General features: G+C 43.7%; 1 protein-coding gene and 2 pseudogenes across 1 annotated transcript; all 3 read left to right on the top strand.

The window, feature by feature from the left end:
* The window catches only part of LOC119357434, a 39,714-nt pseudogene extending 31,364 nt beyond the window's left edge, over positions 1-8,350 (top strand).
* Positions 7-3,879, top strand: LOC119352807. Its single transcript, XM_037619388.1, has 3 exons — positions 7-1,165; positions 2,045-2,124; positions 3,554-3,879. The coding sequence occupies exons 1-2, from the start codon at positions 40-42 to the stop codon at positions 2,095-2,097; spliced, it is 1,179 nt and encodes a 392-aa protein (XP_037475285.1). The 5' UTR covers positions 7-39; the 3' UTR covers positions 2,098-2,124; positions 3,554-3,879.
* A 3,381-nt stretch (positions 8,351-11,731) lies between the features above and the next one.
* On the top strand, positions 11,732-13,851 carry LOC119357433 (annotated as a pseudogene).
* The last annotated feature ends 3,068 nt before the right edge of the window (positions 13,852-16,919 follow it).

Genomic DNA, 16,919 nt, shown 5'->3' with positions numbered 1-16,919 from the left:
AGACCTGAAATATCCATTCCGCCCTACCGGCCGGTGACGATGGGCCGTCGCCGCCGCCCTTCCTCGCCGGCTCCAGCGGCCCCGCTGGAAGACGACGACCTCCTCGGCGAGATCCTCCTCCGCCTCCCTCCGCGGCCGTCCTCCCTCCCGCGCGCCTCCCTCGTCTGCAAGCGTTGGCGCCGCCTCGTCTCCGACCGCGGCTTCCTCGCCCGCTTCCGCGCGCGCCACCGCAGGGAGCCCCCGCTCCTCGGCATCTTCACCGGCGGGTTCGAATGGCTCGGCTTCACCCCCTTGCTGGACCCGCCCGACCGCATCCCCGCCGAGCGCCTCTCCCTGCGGCAGAGCCGCGACGAGCGCTGGATCTTCTGCGGCTGCCGCCACGGCCTCGCGCTCCTCTTCAACGTCGACCGCCTCCACGCCGTCGTGTGCGACCCCCTCACCGGTCGCCAGCGCCAGGTCGCCTTCCCGCCGGGGTTCGACGACGACCAAGAGAACATCATCGGAAGCGCCGGGATGCTCTGCGCCGCCCGCGAGGAAGGCCACGTGCACGGCGACTGCCACTCGAGCCCCTTCAAGCTGGTCCTAGTCCGCACCAACACGGCCCGCACTCGCGTGTTCGCTCGCCTCTACGACTCCCAGTCCGGTGAATGGGGAAATCTGATCTCAGAACCAATTACGGTCATCCTTCCGATTACTCTGCAACGCTCCAGCGTCCTGGTTGGGAGTGCATTGCACTGGTCGATTGACGCAACCAGCATCCTCTCATTTGATCTTGAAACGCAGCGCCTTGCCCTGATCCGGGAGCCGGCAGACGCCCGTTCTACCAGGTATTCCCACTTCCAGATCTTGCGCACACAGGATGGCTGCCTAGGCCTCGCCATTTCGTCCCAACAGAGCATGCAGCTGTGGGAGAGGAACACCTCTGAAGGTGTTGGCAGATGGGTGCTGCGGAAAACCCTTCATTTGGACAAGCTTCTTCCGGCGAAACCGGGGATGGAGAAAGCGCACATACAGATATTGGGGTATGCCGAGGAAAGCAATGTGATGTTTCTGGTCATAGGCTTTAGTGTCTTCATGATCCAACTTGACTCGCTGCGGTTCAAGCTTATTTTTGAAAGCAACCTCAGGACCACCTATCATCCATACACAAATTTCTATGCTGGAGGTAATATCTCGTCTTTAATTTACTTTATTTATTTACTTTGCAAGGAGATTAACAAGATTCTTCAGTTATCTTTGGGCATGTGGTTGTTGGAACTTTGTTCTTGCCCTCAAGGGTTGGGCAGTGTGCTTACCTTATGCCAATGCTATTGTAAAGTTTATGTCTATATATTTATAGTACCGATCTTTTCAGTCTATGTAACAGTTGGAAACTGGCAACACTCTAAAACATAGACTCAAACCGTCTGAAATATCGTATTAGGTACTAGATCAGTAGATGTCATATTTGGATGCTTAGCAAGTTCTCGAAGCATTTCTATGAAATATAGTAGTTACATATATTGATCTTGCATTTAATAATAAGCCCACAATCACGACCTACATATATCTTGATATATATGAAATAAATGGTGAACCTTACTCAACATTTTTTGTAAGAATCCTGTTGCAAGTGAGCTCATTTGTACCACTTCAGAAAAAGTGATGCTCTGTTTATCTTCTATAAGGCCAGTTTTATTAAATCTTCAGTATTTCATCATCGGAGTTTCTCAGTTTGAGCATATTCTGGCGAAGTGCTTTTGACTTAACATGGAACAAAATCATGTCACAACAATTTCTATATAACTATCTGTAAAAGAAGTTTTTTGTATAATTATATGTTCCCTGGTCGAGTAAACTGATGAACACTAACTAAGGCTTGAGTAATTCTCCTTGTATTTGAAGTAGATATGACTTTATTTACCTATCCCTAGCGATGTATAAAACCAAATAATGTCTTGCTCAAGTTGCATGAATGCAACTGTAGGTTGATATAACTAGCACCTTTGCCCTCTCTTTTTTCCTTAAATTCTTTGTTAGTTTACTAGACTTGTTTTGGATGCAGGAAGGGTGATCGGCGGCAGAGATGATGAACCTAAAATGCTGAACAATACATGATGCTAATGTCTTGTGTGAGGTGAACAGGTGATGTAAATGTATCCTCTGCTACATGTATATGTTTTAGCTTAGCAACAGCTTACATGTGAATGTATGGTATACGGTCCATATATTATGGAAACTCATCACCCGTTTAGCAAATTTGGATCAATAGTTCTGTCAGCAGTGAAACAAGGTACATATTATGTATTTTATCGGGCGTTGAACTTGAATGCCTATGTCTAAAGCCGGTTAAGTTCTTGCACATATTGTATAGTTCATCGATTACCAATTGCAGATAAAAGGCCATATTTCTTCTATGTATTGTCTCAGCTGCCACCTCTCCTGTCATTATGCTTTGAGACTGACTGCTTTCTGGCTCCCATCTCCGAGCTCTACTTCCATATCCCTTGATCATCAGCCCTCTATTTGTCTTGTCTTGGTTTTGTTACCATCCACTCTCCATGTGCATCAGTTGAGGTGCCACGAAATCATTTCTGATATGTCTCCCTGTCCTGCATGCTGATTACAGCATTGCTTTGCCTAGTCCACCCAGACTTGCCGCTTGCCCCCTATATATATTCTTCTTCAACTACCTATGCCAGAGAGAAGACCACATTTCTTTTTCTTATGTATGTTTCCCTCATCTGCTTTCATCACTTCCTGTCATCGTGCTTTGAGGCTGGCTGCTTTTTATTTCCCATATCCTTTCCTTACTTCCATATATCTTGGTCAGCAACGTCCATTTCTTTCCTCTTGTGTTTGTCGCCATCCATTCTCCTTATGCATCGACTGAGGTCTCACCACATCACATCTGGATCTGCCTCTCCCTAAGGTGGTTAAAAATATATCAGAGCATTGTTTTTATGGCGTAATATCAGAATCATAAATTTCCTTTTCCATGACCATTGTGTCATCTATAGGTCACCCATTGTTTTTCATAAGCGATTTTACCTATATACACTTGGATGTGTATTGAACAGTATGATTTTCCATTAACATGTTTGTAGTTTCTACATTTATGCCACTTAAGCATGTCCCATTTTCCAATTGTATTATCCTTTCCGTTTCATCTCTTTATGTGACAACATGAAGAAATCTACAAGAGCATTCCCTCATTCAATGATATCCTACTCCTAATCGTACTGATACTCTCACTGGCTCAGAATTTCCTTCAGAGATAGAGGCATCGATCACTAAACACTTAATTTTCCCTAAGTCGTTAAAAACCTTAAGATCATATCAACAATGGAAGTGGAAAATTAACGAGTACAGAAGTCTAAACGGTTCTTCAATTTCACTTTTCGTCTAACTTTTCTGTTGCCTTTATCTGATATATTCCTAAAATGATTCTGGAATAAGTTACTTAAAACCACGAATTCTTTTACATTTTAACTAGCTGAGAATCGATAGTTTTATCATTTCAGTGATGAGCAGAGAGAGTCAGATTCTGATGCAGATAGTTTTTGCTTCACAGGTATCCCAATGCTTAACAGCTGCCAAGTTGAAGTAATAACAGCAGGACCCTGGTGCCCTTTTTTTATGTATGGTGATTTTCCATTTGTAACTTTGAAGCAAACTTGTACAAATAAACCATTTTGCCGGTATCCAGAACCTGTAGAAACTAGTTTGTTGAAATTCCGTGGTGCTGTTCCCAGAGATGTGTGGTCCACTAAATTTGCAAACTCTTCAGTTAATGCAGCAGTGTTGGCTCTTTCATTAGTCGAGTGTAGTCAGTTCGGTCGCAATGGTTGAGATATTTTGATCCAAATCATATATGAACCCGTGTCTGGTCTGTTCCTAGGTTTGACGGCCTCGATCATTTTTGTATTTTGGTATCCATACTGAACTGAAACTTGACAACTTTTGCATTTTTGTTCTCTGATAGTTGGCTATCCTAAACAAATGATGTGCTATGGATTTTGGTATCCATACAAAACCTTTCATGTGGTTCTTTTTTCTTTGTTACTTTCCTGGTTTTCTATGGATTTTTTTCATTTTTTTCCATTCTTCTACCAAATTTATTTCTAATACATGTTGTATCTTTTTTTTTATCACATTGAATATTTTTCAATACATGTTACACATTTTTCAAATACACGTTGCACACTTTTTTGAATGGTATGGATTTTTTAAAATTACACGCATATTTTTCTTACATTGTATAAACATTTGTTGGAGTACATGTTTGAGCTTTTTTCTGAATATGTATAAAACATTTGTTCAAATACAAATTGAACATTTTTTTGAATGATGTGAAACATTTTTGTTAAACTATGCCAACATTTGTTTATATTTTATAAATATTTTTGAAAAATTCACAAACATATATTTGAATGCCTGAACACTTTTTGAAACTGTCACGGACATATATTTCGAACGTGTGAAAGCTTTTTTGATAGTTATGAACATATTTTTCAATGGTATGAAATATTTCTAAAAAAGAGTGGATTTCTACAATGTATAAACATTGTAATAAATATCACGGACATTTCTTTTGAATAGTATGAGTATTTTCTAAAAATTGCACGAACAAACATTTCACAATGCATTGACACTTGTAAATGCAGGATGGACATTTAAAAAAATATTTGCATTACTATTTATTCACAATGTAAGCAAAGGTAATAAATGAAGAGGAAAACGAATGAAACTAATGAACCTAGCACTATCGGCGAACCACCATACGCCCCACTTGACGCAAGGCAGCCGTCAATCTCACACCAACCGAGACATAGCCGCGGGCAGATCCTATTGGGCGCGTAGGTCGCGAAATATCAACCAAGCGCGTACCGATGTTCCCCGCTAGGTACACTTGGGCCGGCCCAACTAGCTCTTTTCAGGTTTAGACAGGTTCTAGAACTTCCCCAGACCATTTTTTTGGTGTTTTACATTCGGTTATTTTTTCTTTTTAATTTTGGTAAATTTACTTGTTTTTTTATTTCTGGTTTTACTTTTGTCATGTTCGCTTTTCCTTTTCTTTTTATGTTTTTTCCTTTCTTCATTTTTTATTTTCCATTTTATGAACATATTTCAAATTTTGGAGCATTTTACGAAGCCATGAACATTTTTTTGAAATTGTGAATTTTTTTGGAGATCTTGAAAAAAATCAAATTCCCAAACCTTTTTTCAAGTCGTGGACATTTTTCGAAAATGTGAACATTTTTACTAATTCACAGACATTTCTATAAATTGTGAACATTTTCACAAACTCATGAACACTTTTTGAATCGGCAAATATTTTTTAAATCAACAATATTTTTAAAATTTTGGAACGATTTTTGAAATTCATGAAGAATTTTTTTATGAACATTTTTGAAATGTATGAATATTGTTTGAATCCATGAACATTTTTTGAATCAGCGAATCTGAAATTCAAAAGGTTTCCCGCTCACGTCGTCCATGTACAACGCTCACCATTTTCTGCTTACATCATCCTTTCTCCAGACCTTTTGGTATACTGTTAGTGTGAGCTCGTACTATTAATCAACTATAATTCATGTCGAAATAAGCAAATACAATGTGAATACCATATACAACATGAGTGGAACCTCGTACTGTTCACCGCCGTATTTTGATGATGGCGCCAAAGCCGCACCCAGTGCATACATAGTCCTTGGAGATTTGAACAAACCGGGAGCACTCTAGGTTGAAACAATCGATGCCACGATAAGTGTTCTGACCATATATTAAATTAGAAATACAATTGTTTTCTCTAAGCTCGTGTAAGTCATGATTTTCATATGCATACAACATGCTCATGTTTCAAATATTGGTCGATATGTCTATTCATAATCATGACTAAAATGTAAGGTCTTAGTGATGAGAGTCGATTATTCATTTTACGCAAATTGTGAATTTGGAGAGAGAACTAGAAGCCATGCCACTCCCCGAATGAATAATTTTGGTTTCCCATCATCCTAGTATAAAGTGGAACTTACCTGAAATAGTAGGTTGTAGGTTTATTTTGCCTTTCCCTATTTCCAAATTAATAAATAATGGATGTGGATATAGATCTGATGTCAGATCTGCAGCAGCGCTGGAGTAAACGAATGGTTTGCTATGAGGGATCCCCCGCTCAAACTTTCTCGTTTGAAAGGCACCCCCACCAGCTGGGCCACACGCGCGCGCGCGCACACACACACGCGCAGAGAGAGAGATCACAATGACATATGCAGTGGTGTCCAAAATAAATTTGCCATGGTGTACAAAAAAGAATTTACAATTGTTTGTTCAGCAAATTTGGCATGTTCCAAAACTAATTTACCATGGTCCAAAAAACTTAATTCGCCATGGTACCAAAAATAATTTTTTCATGGCCACATATATAAAATTTTCATAATAAAGAACAAAAACCTTATACCGTGGATTGTCCAATAAATAGCTATGGTTCAAAAAATGAAATTTACAATGGTTAAAAAAATTAATTTTGCCATGGTTCATAAAGTATATTTTCCATCATCCATAAAGTTCCATGGTCCGTAAAGTATATTTGCCACAGTGCAAAGAAAGAAAGTTGCCAAGTGTGTGGAACAAAATTCATATAGTTGCCATGTGAGCATTATTTTTTCTCTCTAAATTTGCCATGTTTTGAAGAAAAATGTGTTTTGAAATTTCCATGAGATCATAAGAAATAATTTTTCAAAATCTGCCATGAGTGGAGAACAAAATCTTTTCTTAGAAGTTTGAACTAGCAAATATTTGACAATGTGGATTTTGTTAAGGAGATGCACTGGTTACCTCTAAGTTTCAGAGTAGAAATGAAATGAATGGTACACTTACTAATTTGACAAACCTATGTTATTTAGTGGAATAATGATAGTAGATCAAGCTTTGTGCAACCAATTAATTTTTGGAAGCATAGTGAGCTCAGCCATACATATGTACCTTGTACATTTCTCGAAATGTACAGTTTTGTGATGAATAAGTGCTTATGCCTTATGATGAAAGCCGGAAGTTGTATATTAGAAATCTCACATAAGTTTGTAAGTAGTAGTAAGAAATTAAAGGAAGATCATCTAAAAGAAAAGGAAGTTTCCATCACAAACATGGATGGACTCCGACAACTTTATGAGTTGCACAAAAAATAGAGCAAAGGAGAGTGTGACACTAGGGGTGACGCTACAAAAGCTTCATGAAAAACAAGTCTACCTTCGTCGGTGCATGTTGTTGTGCTGACAAGTGTGTGGGCATCATGAAAATTGACTTGAGTACAAACCCAAATCAGGCTAATAAATTTACAGTCTACAAAAGTATAAATTCAAAATATTCACGCCAAGTTATGAATTGTATGATTTTGGTACAAACTATTGAGTATGGAACCACCATATTTGACTAACTATTGTCCTCTTCATGAACATAAATGGTAAAATGATAAAGAAATTGTTACTTAGTATGAGCTAGAACAGAAGCTTAAATTCAAGGACAAACTACTTATTGACAATTCATACGTTCTACAATTCTCTGTTTGGTTGGGACTAAACTTCATAGTCTTCTATTTTATAAACATATGACAAGCTATTTAGCAGATTTATACAATCTAAAACACTCTAGCTGGTTATATAGATATTTAAGGATATTATGTCTAAGGAGCGCATCAAAAAATAAGCATGTCTTCAAAATCGTTTTTTAGTTCGTGTATGATCAGGAAATGATGGTCTTCCAATCTAACGTTATTCCATTACTTAATTTGAATTCGCTAAGTCCAATACATTATTAGGATTTAGTCCAAAATGAATTAGGATAAAGTAAAAATGTTTAGTATAAATATGTGATCATCTCCATGTGCGTATTCCTCCCTAATGCGCGGGACGGGCTGTGGCGGCTCTTCGACATGATCGCTTTCGACCCTGAATTTCTGCGCAAGCACCTACCAAGGAGCGACGTCAAGGTCGGCGACTTCCGGCTGCCTAAATTCAAGGTCAGCTTCGGCATGACGATGAACGGCCTTCTTCGAGGCCTGGGGGTCAAGGAGGCTTTCGAGCCGAGGAAGGCCGATCTGTCCGACATGACAGAGGATGGCACCGGAGAAAGAAGGAGGTTGGAGCAGGTGGTCCACAGGGCCATCATTGAGGTGAACAAGGAAGGCACCGAGGCCACGGCTGCCACCATGATGAACACTTTCCTGTGTAGTCAAGACGCAGCTCCGCCACCTCCTCCGCCACCGCTGCGTGTGGACTTCGTCGCTGACCATCCTTTTGCCTTCTTCATCATCGAGGAGGTATCTGGTGCCATCCTGTTTGCGGGTCATGTTCTTGACCCCACGATCAATTGACGCGTGCGGGGGGAGGATAGAACGTGCATATATATAGATACATATTTGAGAGACTCATTTACACTTTGATAAATCACTAGTTCTAAAAATGTTCAGAGATAGATAGTTGAGAGATTTCGCTTTGGACATAGAGAAATGCTAATGCTAAAATCTTCAGACATAGAGAGTTGAGAGATTTTCAAGTTCCTTAGTCAAGTACTGATATGTTTTCATCGCCTCTCGCCCAAGTTTCTAAGTTCTAAGCCGCACGTGCACCCCGCACGCGGATGAATGTCTATCTCTTGTATATATAGAGATGGCAGTGTGGTGGAGAAAACAAGCTCTAGAGGGGTGATCCATGGCCGGAAAGAAGGCCGTGCCGTGGATCGATTAGATGGCGCAATCCAATCCCTCCATCCTTGGATGCCTGATGGGTATCCCTAGTGGATGGATGGCTGCTGTTGCCGGCGACATTAATCAACCACAAACGCTTTGTTATTTGTAACACTAGTGAATGGATGGATCAGGAAAAGAAAAATGAAACTAATTACGCATTATGTTCACATATCATATACAGACAGATAGATAGATAAGCACACACAGTTGTAAATCCGTTGTGATGCCATCCGGCACGCCCGGCATGCATCGATCTGGTCCGCTGTGTCTACCCAGTCATGTTAAATGGCATGGAGGCTTAGATCCCATGCATGGTTAAACGGGGGAAAATGAACATCTTATGAGATATAAAAGACTTACCGGATTGGCAGGGCGCTTTGCACTGAGTCCGCGGTCCTCGCTAAGGGGAGGAGGTACCTTCACCCTTGAACAGCACCTTCCAGACGTCTTTGTGCGTCGTGTCGAAGAGCTCTCGCAGCGTCTGGTGCTCGGCCGGGTCGAACTCCCACAAATTGAATGCCGTCTTTGACACGGGAGGATCCGGCGGAAGAGCATGACTTGAACCATGCTGACGAGCTTAATTTTCTTGCTCATCATGTTTTTGACGCAGGTTTGGAGTCTGGTCAGCTCTACCGAGGAACCCCATGATAGGCCCTTCTCTTTCCAAGAGGTGAGCCGCATGGGGATTCCGGATCAAAATTCGGGGGCCGCCACCCAGTTCGTGTCGCGCGGCTCGGTGATGTAGAACCACCCCGATTGCCACCCCTTTATGGTCTCCACGTAGGAGCCTTCGAGCCAGGTGACGTTGGACATTTTTCCCACCATGGTGCCTCCGCACTCTGCTTGCTGGCCGACCACCACCTTCGGTTTAACATTGAAGGTCTTCAGCCACAAGCCGAAGTGGGGCTTGATGCGGAGGAAGGTCTCGCACACGACGATAAATGCCGAGATGTTGATGATGAAATTGAGGGCCAGATCGTGAAAGTCCAGCCCGTAGTAGAACATGAGCCCGTAGACAAATGGGTGGAGGGAAAATCCCAGTCCGCGGACGAAGTGGGTAAGAAAAACCACCCTCTCATGGGGTTCTGGAGTAGGGATGATCTACCCCGCATCTGGCAGCCGGTGTGCGATATCCGGTGCCAGATATCCGGCTCTCCGTAGCTTTGTGATGTCCTCCTCCGTAACAGAGGAGACCATCCACTTACCTCCCGCTCCGGACATGCTTGGAGTGGTTTGAGGGGAAAATGCGAACTTGGGTGCTGGAGCTCGAGTGCGCAAGAATGAATGAGCAAGGAGGAAGAAGGCGTGAGTGAAAAGAAGAATCCTTGTCCCTTTATAAAGGCGGAAGAAACTATACGCCTCCCCACCTGCCTGGTAAAACTCGCTTATTCCCCAAGCGTCGTAATTGATGGCGCGGTTGGGTTACCCACACCTGTATTGATGAGAATCCCGTGATAAGGGGGCATGATCTCTGCTTCGACAAGACGTGCCAAGAAAACCGCCTCGCAATATGTGCAGTAGCTGGTTGAGAAAACGGTTCGAATAATGACCAGGCCGTGGTGTGATGTCATGTTATGAAAAGTTGTCAGCGGATTAGATTTGTGGAAATATTATTCTCTCTACAATGGTATGTGAAATTTGTTTTCCAGAGCCGGACACTATCCTTGTGTTCAAAATCTTTCATGGAGTATTCGGAGGAGGAACCCGCCTTGCAATGCCGAAGACAACCTGCGCGCCGGACTCATCGTCATTGAAGCCTAATTCAGGGGCTACTGAGGGAGTCCTGGATTAGGGGGTCCTCGGACAGCTGGACTATATCCCTTAGCCGGACTGTTGGACTATGAAGATACAAGATTGAAGACTTCGTCTCGTGTCCGGATGAGACTCTCCTTGGCATGGAAGGCAAGCTTGGCAATACGGATATGTAGATCTCCTCCCTTGTAACCGACTCTGTGTAACCCTAGACCCCTCCGGTGTCTATATAAACCAGAGGGTTTAGTTCGTAGGACAACAACAATCATATCATAGGATATCTTCTAGGGTTTAGCCTCTTCGATCTCGTGGTAGATCAACTCTTGTAGTACTCATATCATCAAGATCAATCAAGCAGGAAGTAGGGTATTACCTCCATCGAGAGGGCCCGAACCTGGGTAAACATCGTGTCCCCCGCCTCCTGTTACCATCCACCTTAGACGCACAGTTCAGGACCCCCTACCTGAAATCCGCCGGTTTTGACACCGACACTTCCGATTGAGACTGAAACTGGCCAACCTTCGTCGGTCGATACCAGAGCCGGAGAAACACATACGCCCCATCCAGTCGGTAGAACAAAGCCACTTAGACAAACTGCAAAAGACAACAAAATCTGGAGAACCAGATCTCGGACACACGCTTCCAAAGGTTCTCAAAAGGCACCATCATGAGAAGGAGGAGACATGAAGGACTTATTGCACGACAGCGACAGCTCCACCACCTCACTACTGACAATTGGGGACCAAAAACACAACTAAAAACCTCACCCTATGATCACTAGTTCGAAACAATATGATCCCTGGCCAAGGGAGGGAGATGGTGCGCGACAGTGATGGTGATCTGGCTTTCGTGCTCCAATACCCGCAGGGATTGGACCCTCTAGAGGATTAAACTCTTTGCAACTGCCCTTAAAGTAATTTACAACACTCTCTAGTTGAAGAGCTGCTTTAGCACAACGATGTGCAACACAATTAATAGTACTCTATTATGATTGAACTGTGGCATGTAGATATATGATGATTATCGTTATGTACATGCAGCCGGAGGAGGCAAAGGAGCAGATCAACGCATGGGTGGCGGCGTTGACGAACGACCTCATCCCCACCCTGATTGGCCGTGACGTGTTGTCCCGCCTCACCGACCTGGTGCTTGTCAACGCCATCTACTTCAAGGCCAAGTGGAACAAGCCATTCGACGAGGAACGCCATCTGTTTCACCGCCTTGACTGCTGCCACGAGCATTAGGTGGGCGTCCATGTTGCCCAAATCCGAGGTCGATCACGCCGACGACCTAGCCCAATGGGTCGAGGACGAGCGCGCCGCCATAGCCCAGTGGGAGGAGGCCGGGCGCGCCGCTGCCCGCGACAGCCTGCATGCCTTCACCCTCCGCCTAAACAAGCGCCTCGCCGCCGACGCCGATAGGAGCGGCAACCTGGTCTTCTCGCCGCTGTGCCTCTAGGCGGCGCTCTCGGTGTGGGCCACCGGCGCGCGTGAGCGCACCCTCGACGAGCTGCTCGGCGTCCTCGGGGTGCCTTCATGGGACGTCCACACCTTCCACGTCTGCACGCTGGCCCGGCAGGCCCTCATTGACCGGTCCCAGACGGGCGGCCCGCGCATCAACTTCGGGTGCGGCGTGTGGCACGACACCACCGTGCCCCTCCGCCCCGCCTTCCGCGACGTCGCCACCGAGTGGTACGAGTCCGTCATCCGCCCAGTTAACTTCCACAAGCAGGTCAGTGAATAGCGGCCGGACCCCGGAAGTGATCGACATGTCGTGTGCATTCGGTTTTTTTTTGTTCGGCTCGATTTATACGGTTTATGATTTCTACAGTTTTTATACTTTGGATTATATGGTTTCATACATAGATATGGTTCGGATTCAGTAATAGCCCTTCACTTTCAGTTTGGTTTCGGTAATGAATGGCCAAATTAACCAAGGTTGACATGAATTTTTTGGCAAACAGATAACTTTTTCATGTGTAAATACATGATATATATCAATAATGAGAAAAGAAACAAGTAGAAAAGGATAAAGAAGAGACATTGGATAAGTAGTCAGGCTAATCATGTAAACTGAAGCACTAATGGGTTAGAAAATATTGAACTATAGCACCTCATTACGCTTTTGAACACAAAAAACATCAGTTTCGATTGGTTAATTCGGTTTAACCAAACAGTATTCGCTTTCTAATGGAAAAAATCGAAACGCAAATGGTTTTCATATTTCAAAACTGAAACCGAAACCTGAAAAAAAATTCCAAAAATGCAATTTGGTTTGATTTTTTGTTTGGTTTTTGGTTTTCGGTTCGGTTTTGCACACTCTGAGATGTGTGGCATGTAGATATATGATTTTTTGAAGCTCCTCTCGGCATTTTATTCATTCAGTGGCAATGCATCCGAGAGCAAATTGCAGCTTAGAAAACCAGAGATTATATTAGAGTAATTTACAACACTCTCTAGTTGAAGAGCTGCTTTAGCACAACGATGTGCAACACAATTAATAGTACTCTATTATGATTGATTGTGGCATGTAGATATATGATGATTATCGTTATGTACGTGCAGCCGGAGGAGGCAAAGGAGCAGATCAACGCATGGGTGGCGGCGTTGATGAACGACCTCATCCCCACCCTGATTGGCCGTGACGTGTTGTCCCACCTCACCGACCTGGTGCTTGTCAACGCCATGTACTTCAAGGGAAAGTGGAACATGCCATTCGACGAGGAACACCATCTGTTTCACCGCCTTGACAACACCGCCATCGACACGTCCTTCATGCGTGGCTTTGGTAGGCAAATAATCGCGTGGCACAATGGCTTCAAGGTGCTCCAGCTGCGCTACGAGCAAGGCCGCCCCTTGCCCGCGCAGTCGCAGCCACAGCCGGTCTACTCAATGTGTGTCTTCCTCCTCGACGCGCGTGATGGGCTGTGTTGGTTGGCCAACCAGATTGCCTGTGACCCTGACTTTTTGCGCAAGCACCTGCCGAGGAGCGATGTCGAGGTTGACGACTTCCGGCTGCCTACATTCAAGGTCAGCTTTGACATGACTATGAACGACATTCTCTGCGACATGGGGCTCAAGGAGGCTTTAGAGCCAGGGAAGGCCGACCTATCTGATGTGGTTGAGGACGGGACGGGGGGAAGGAGGAGGCTGGCTCTACAGGAAGTGATCCACCAAGCCGTCATCGAGGTGAACGAGGAAGGCACCGAGGCCGCGGCTGCCACTGTGATGATTACGTGTAGCACGACTAGTGCCCTACCTCCGCTGTCGCGGTGTGTGGCCTTCGTTGCTGACCATCCTTTTGCCTTCTTTGTCATCGAGGAGGTGTCAGGTGCGATCATGTTCGCGGGGCATGTTGACCCCACTATCAATTGAGGGGGAGGGAGGACCGAACATGCATGCTTTGGTTTATGTATGGATTTTTTTCTTTGAAAATGCCAAATGCTATATAATAGTAACATGAACCCTTAGAATAGCAACTTCGCAGAAATCTCTAAAAAACAACTTTATAAAAATATACAAATACAACTAATTTTTTGGGGTGTCGAAGTATTCTTCCTCTTGCATCCATAGACAAAGCGTAGTACTCAATACTCGTCGTCACATCTGGGTTTCCTTCTTAGCGTAGTAAACTTGTTTAATCCCAATAGCTTGTAAAAGTTACGCCTAGAATTAGTCATTGATATAGACCATAAGATTCTTGCAACATCAATCTGCATAGAAAATCGCCGCTCCGGATAAGAAGGCATTGAAGATGGCTTGTATAACGCACCTGGCCCGGCTAGACGGAGTCGGGGAACACGGCTAGACGGAGTCGGGGAACACGCTCCCGGTTGATACTGAAACTGGCCAACCTTCGTCGGTCGGAACTAGAGCAGGAGAAACACATGCGCCCCATTCATTTCGTAGAACAAAGGCACCAAGACAAATCTGCAAAAAGGAAAAAAAACAATCTGGAGAACCAGATCTGGGACACACGCTTCCAAACATTGTCAAAAGGTACCATCATGAGAAGGAAGAGGCATGAAGGACTTATTCCATGCCAACGACATCTCCATCACCTCACTACCGACAATTGGGGACTAAAAACACAACTAAAAACCTTACCCTGTGGTCACCAGTTCGAAACAACATGATCCCGCCAAAGAGGCCAAGGGAGGGAGAGGGTGCGCGTCGGCGATGGTGATCTGGCTTTCGTGCTCCAACTCCGGCCATGTTGAGCTGTGGGGCGACGGGCCTGGATAGGGCTCTTATACGGCAAGGTGATAGTCAGCGGTGATGTGCTCCGCCATTGGTATTCGTACTTGTGGTGATCATTCCAACTTGCGGTGGCGGGTTCAATGTGGATGGTGGTGGCCACCGGAAGGTCTTCGTGAGCGTTCCTCTCTCTAGATCATGTCTGAGGTGACAAACCTATTTTTGTCACGAAACACCATTCCCGTGAAAGTCGAAATTGTCTCGTATGATAGGAAAATTTGTCACCTAAGATCATTTTGATGATAATCCATTAACATTAATCGGTTCGTCGGTTTGACCATCAAAGATTCTGAGAATGGGTCCAGCAGATGCTGACACGGTTGCTTCCATGTGGGTTCAGCTGTGGTTTTATCACCAATGATGGCCCTTAGTAGTAACTACAGCATCAGGCTTGACCGGTCAACAATGCTAACATCTGGGCCCAATTGATGCTAACATGGCTGCTTACATGTGGGTTCAGACATGGGTGACATGTCTCCTTACATGTGGGTATATATGTTGGTGACGGCATGCCTAACCGTCGCAGTTTGTCGCCAAAGATACAATCATAAAGTTCCCGAGAGTATTTGCTGAAACTGTGGTGAGAGTTTATGGAGAGCAGTATCCGCGCACCCAATGTCAAGGACATGACAAAGCTTCAAGAGATGCATGGAGCAAAAGACTGGCCTAGGATGCTAGGGAGTACTGATTGTATGGCTGGAGGTGAAAGAATTGTTGTGCGGCTTCGCACAACCAGTTCACCAGGCATCGCAAGGATCTAGCAATAATTTTGAAAGTTGCTGCCTCTGAAGATTTTTGGATCTAGCACTGCTAGTTTGGGTTGTCTAGGTATCACAATGACATCAATATCTTGTAGAGATCTCATCTATTTGCAAAGGTTAGCTTGTGGTACTTCTCCACCTTGCAACTTCATGCTGGTCTGGCCATAAGTATGACCAAGGCTACTATCTAGCCGAAGACATCTATCCATCTTGGTCAACATCTGTGAATTCAATTTCAAATCCCGAGAGCAGGAAATATACGCATTTCATGAAGGCGCAAGAATCTAAGAGGAAAGGCAATAAAAGGATATTTGAAGTGTTACAAGCAAGGTTTTCCAATGTCTCGTGGCCTGCTTATTCCTGGAACAAGGATGTCTTGGCAAATATCATGAGTTGTTGTGTGATCCTACACAAGATGATCATAGTGGATGATAGGTATATGCCAAACCCCATTGACTATGAAGCTAGCACAATCGTAAGGCATTGCAGGCACACAACACGCATTCAAGCCTTTTTTAGGCATACGAAAATATTGAAGACCGGACCTCTCATCATCAGCTGAAGGAGTACCCCATCGAGCATCATTGGCAGCTTGCTAGAAGATGGTGTGTTTAAATTTCTTTAAAAATCAATTTTTTACTTAAACGGTTTATTTGATTAGATTATTTGATTTATCCTAGTTAATGGTTCATATAATATTTGTTGAATCATTGAATTGCTTGATCTAAATTGTTGTAAATATGGGACTTAGGAAGAAGAAAATAGAAACAAAAAATATGGAGGTTGCATTATGGTAATTTTGTGTTTCCGCGCAGCCTTCGCTGTGTACAAAACATTATAGAATGCTTTTTATATTGAATATACATTCTTGAGTCCAGGCTCATTTGCACCCCTGCTGCAAAAAAATCAAAACAAATAATAGAAAAATTCAAAATATTCCAATTTTTTTTGCATGGTAGATAATTTAATGTGTGGGTTCTGCTCCAATTTTCAGATTATTTGCCATCTGAGCTGCTCTTGGTAAAAAAGACAAATTTGAGGTCTGTATTTTTTTTACTATTTAGACCCGATTTGTCTTTTTTTGCTGAGAACTATTCAGATGTCCAAATGATCTGAAAATTGGAGCGGACCTCACGTAATAAATTATCTACGTGATGAAGAAGAAGAAGGAGGAGGAGGAGGAGGAGAAGAAGAAGAAGAAGAAGAAGAAGAAGAAGAAGAAGAAGAAGAAGAAGAAGAAGAAGAAGAAGAAGAAGAAGAAGAAGAAGAAGAAGAAGAAGAAGAAGAAGAAGAAGAAGAAGAAGAAGAAGAAGGAGAAGGAGAAGAAGAAGGAGAAGGAGAAGAAGAAGGAGAAGGAGAAGAAGGAGAAGGAGAAGAAGGAGAAGAAGAAGGAGGAAGAAGAAGAAGCAGAAGAAGAAGGAGGAG

This window comes from Triticum dicoccoides, chromosome 2A, assembly GCF_002162155.2.
Source record: "Triticum dicoccoides isolate Atlit2015 ecotype Zavitan chromosome 2A, WEW_v2.0, whole genome shotgun sequence".
In the NCBI taxonomy this organism is placed as follows: Eukaryota; Viridiplantae; Streptophyta; class Magnoliopsida; order Poales; family Poaceae; genus Triticum; species Triticum dicoccoides.
The sequence above is the reverse complement of the archived record's forward strand: the minus strand, read 5'-3'. Positions and strand labels throughout refer to the sequence as shown.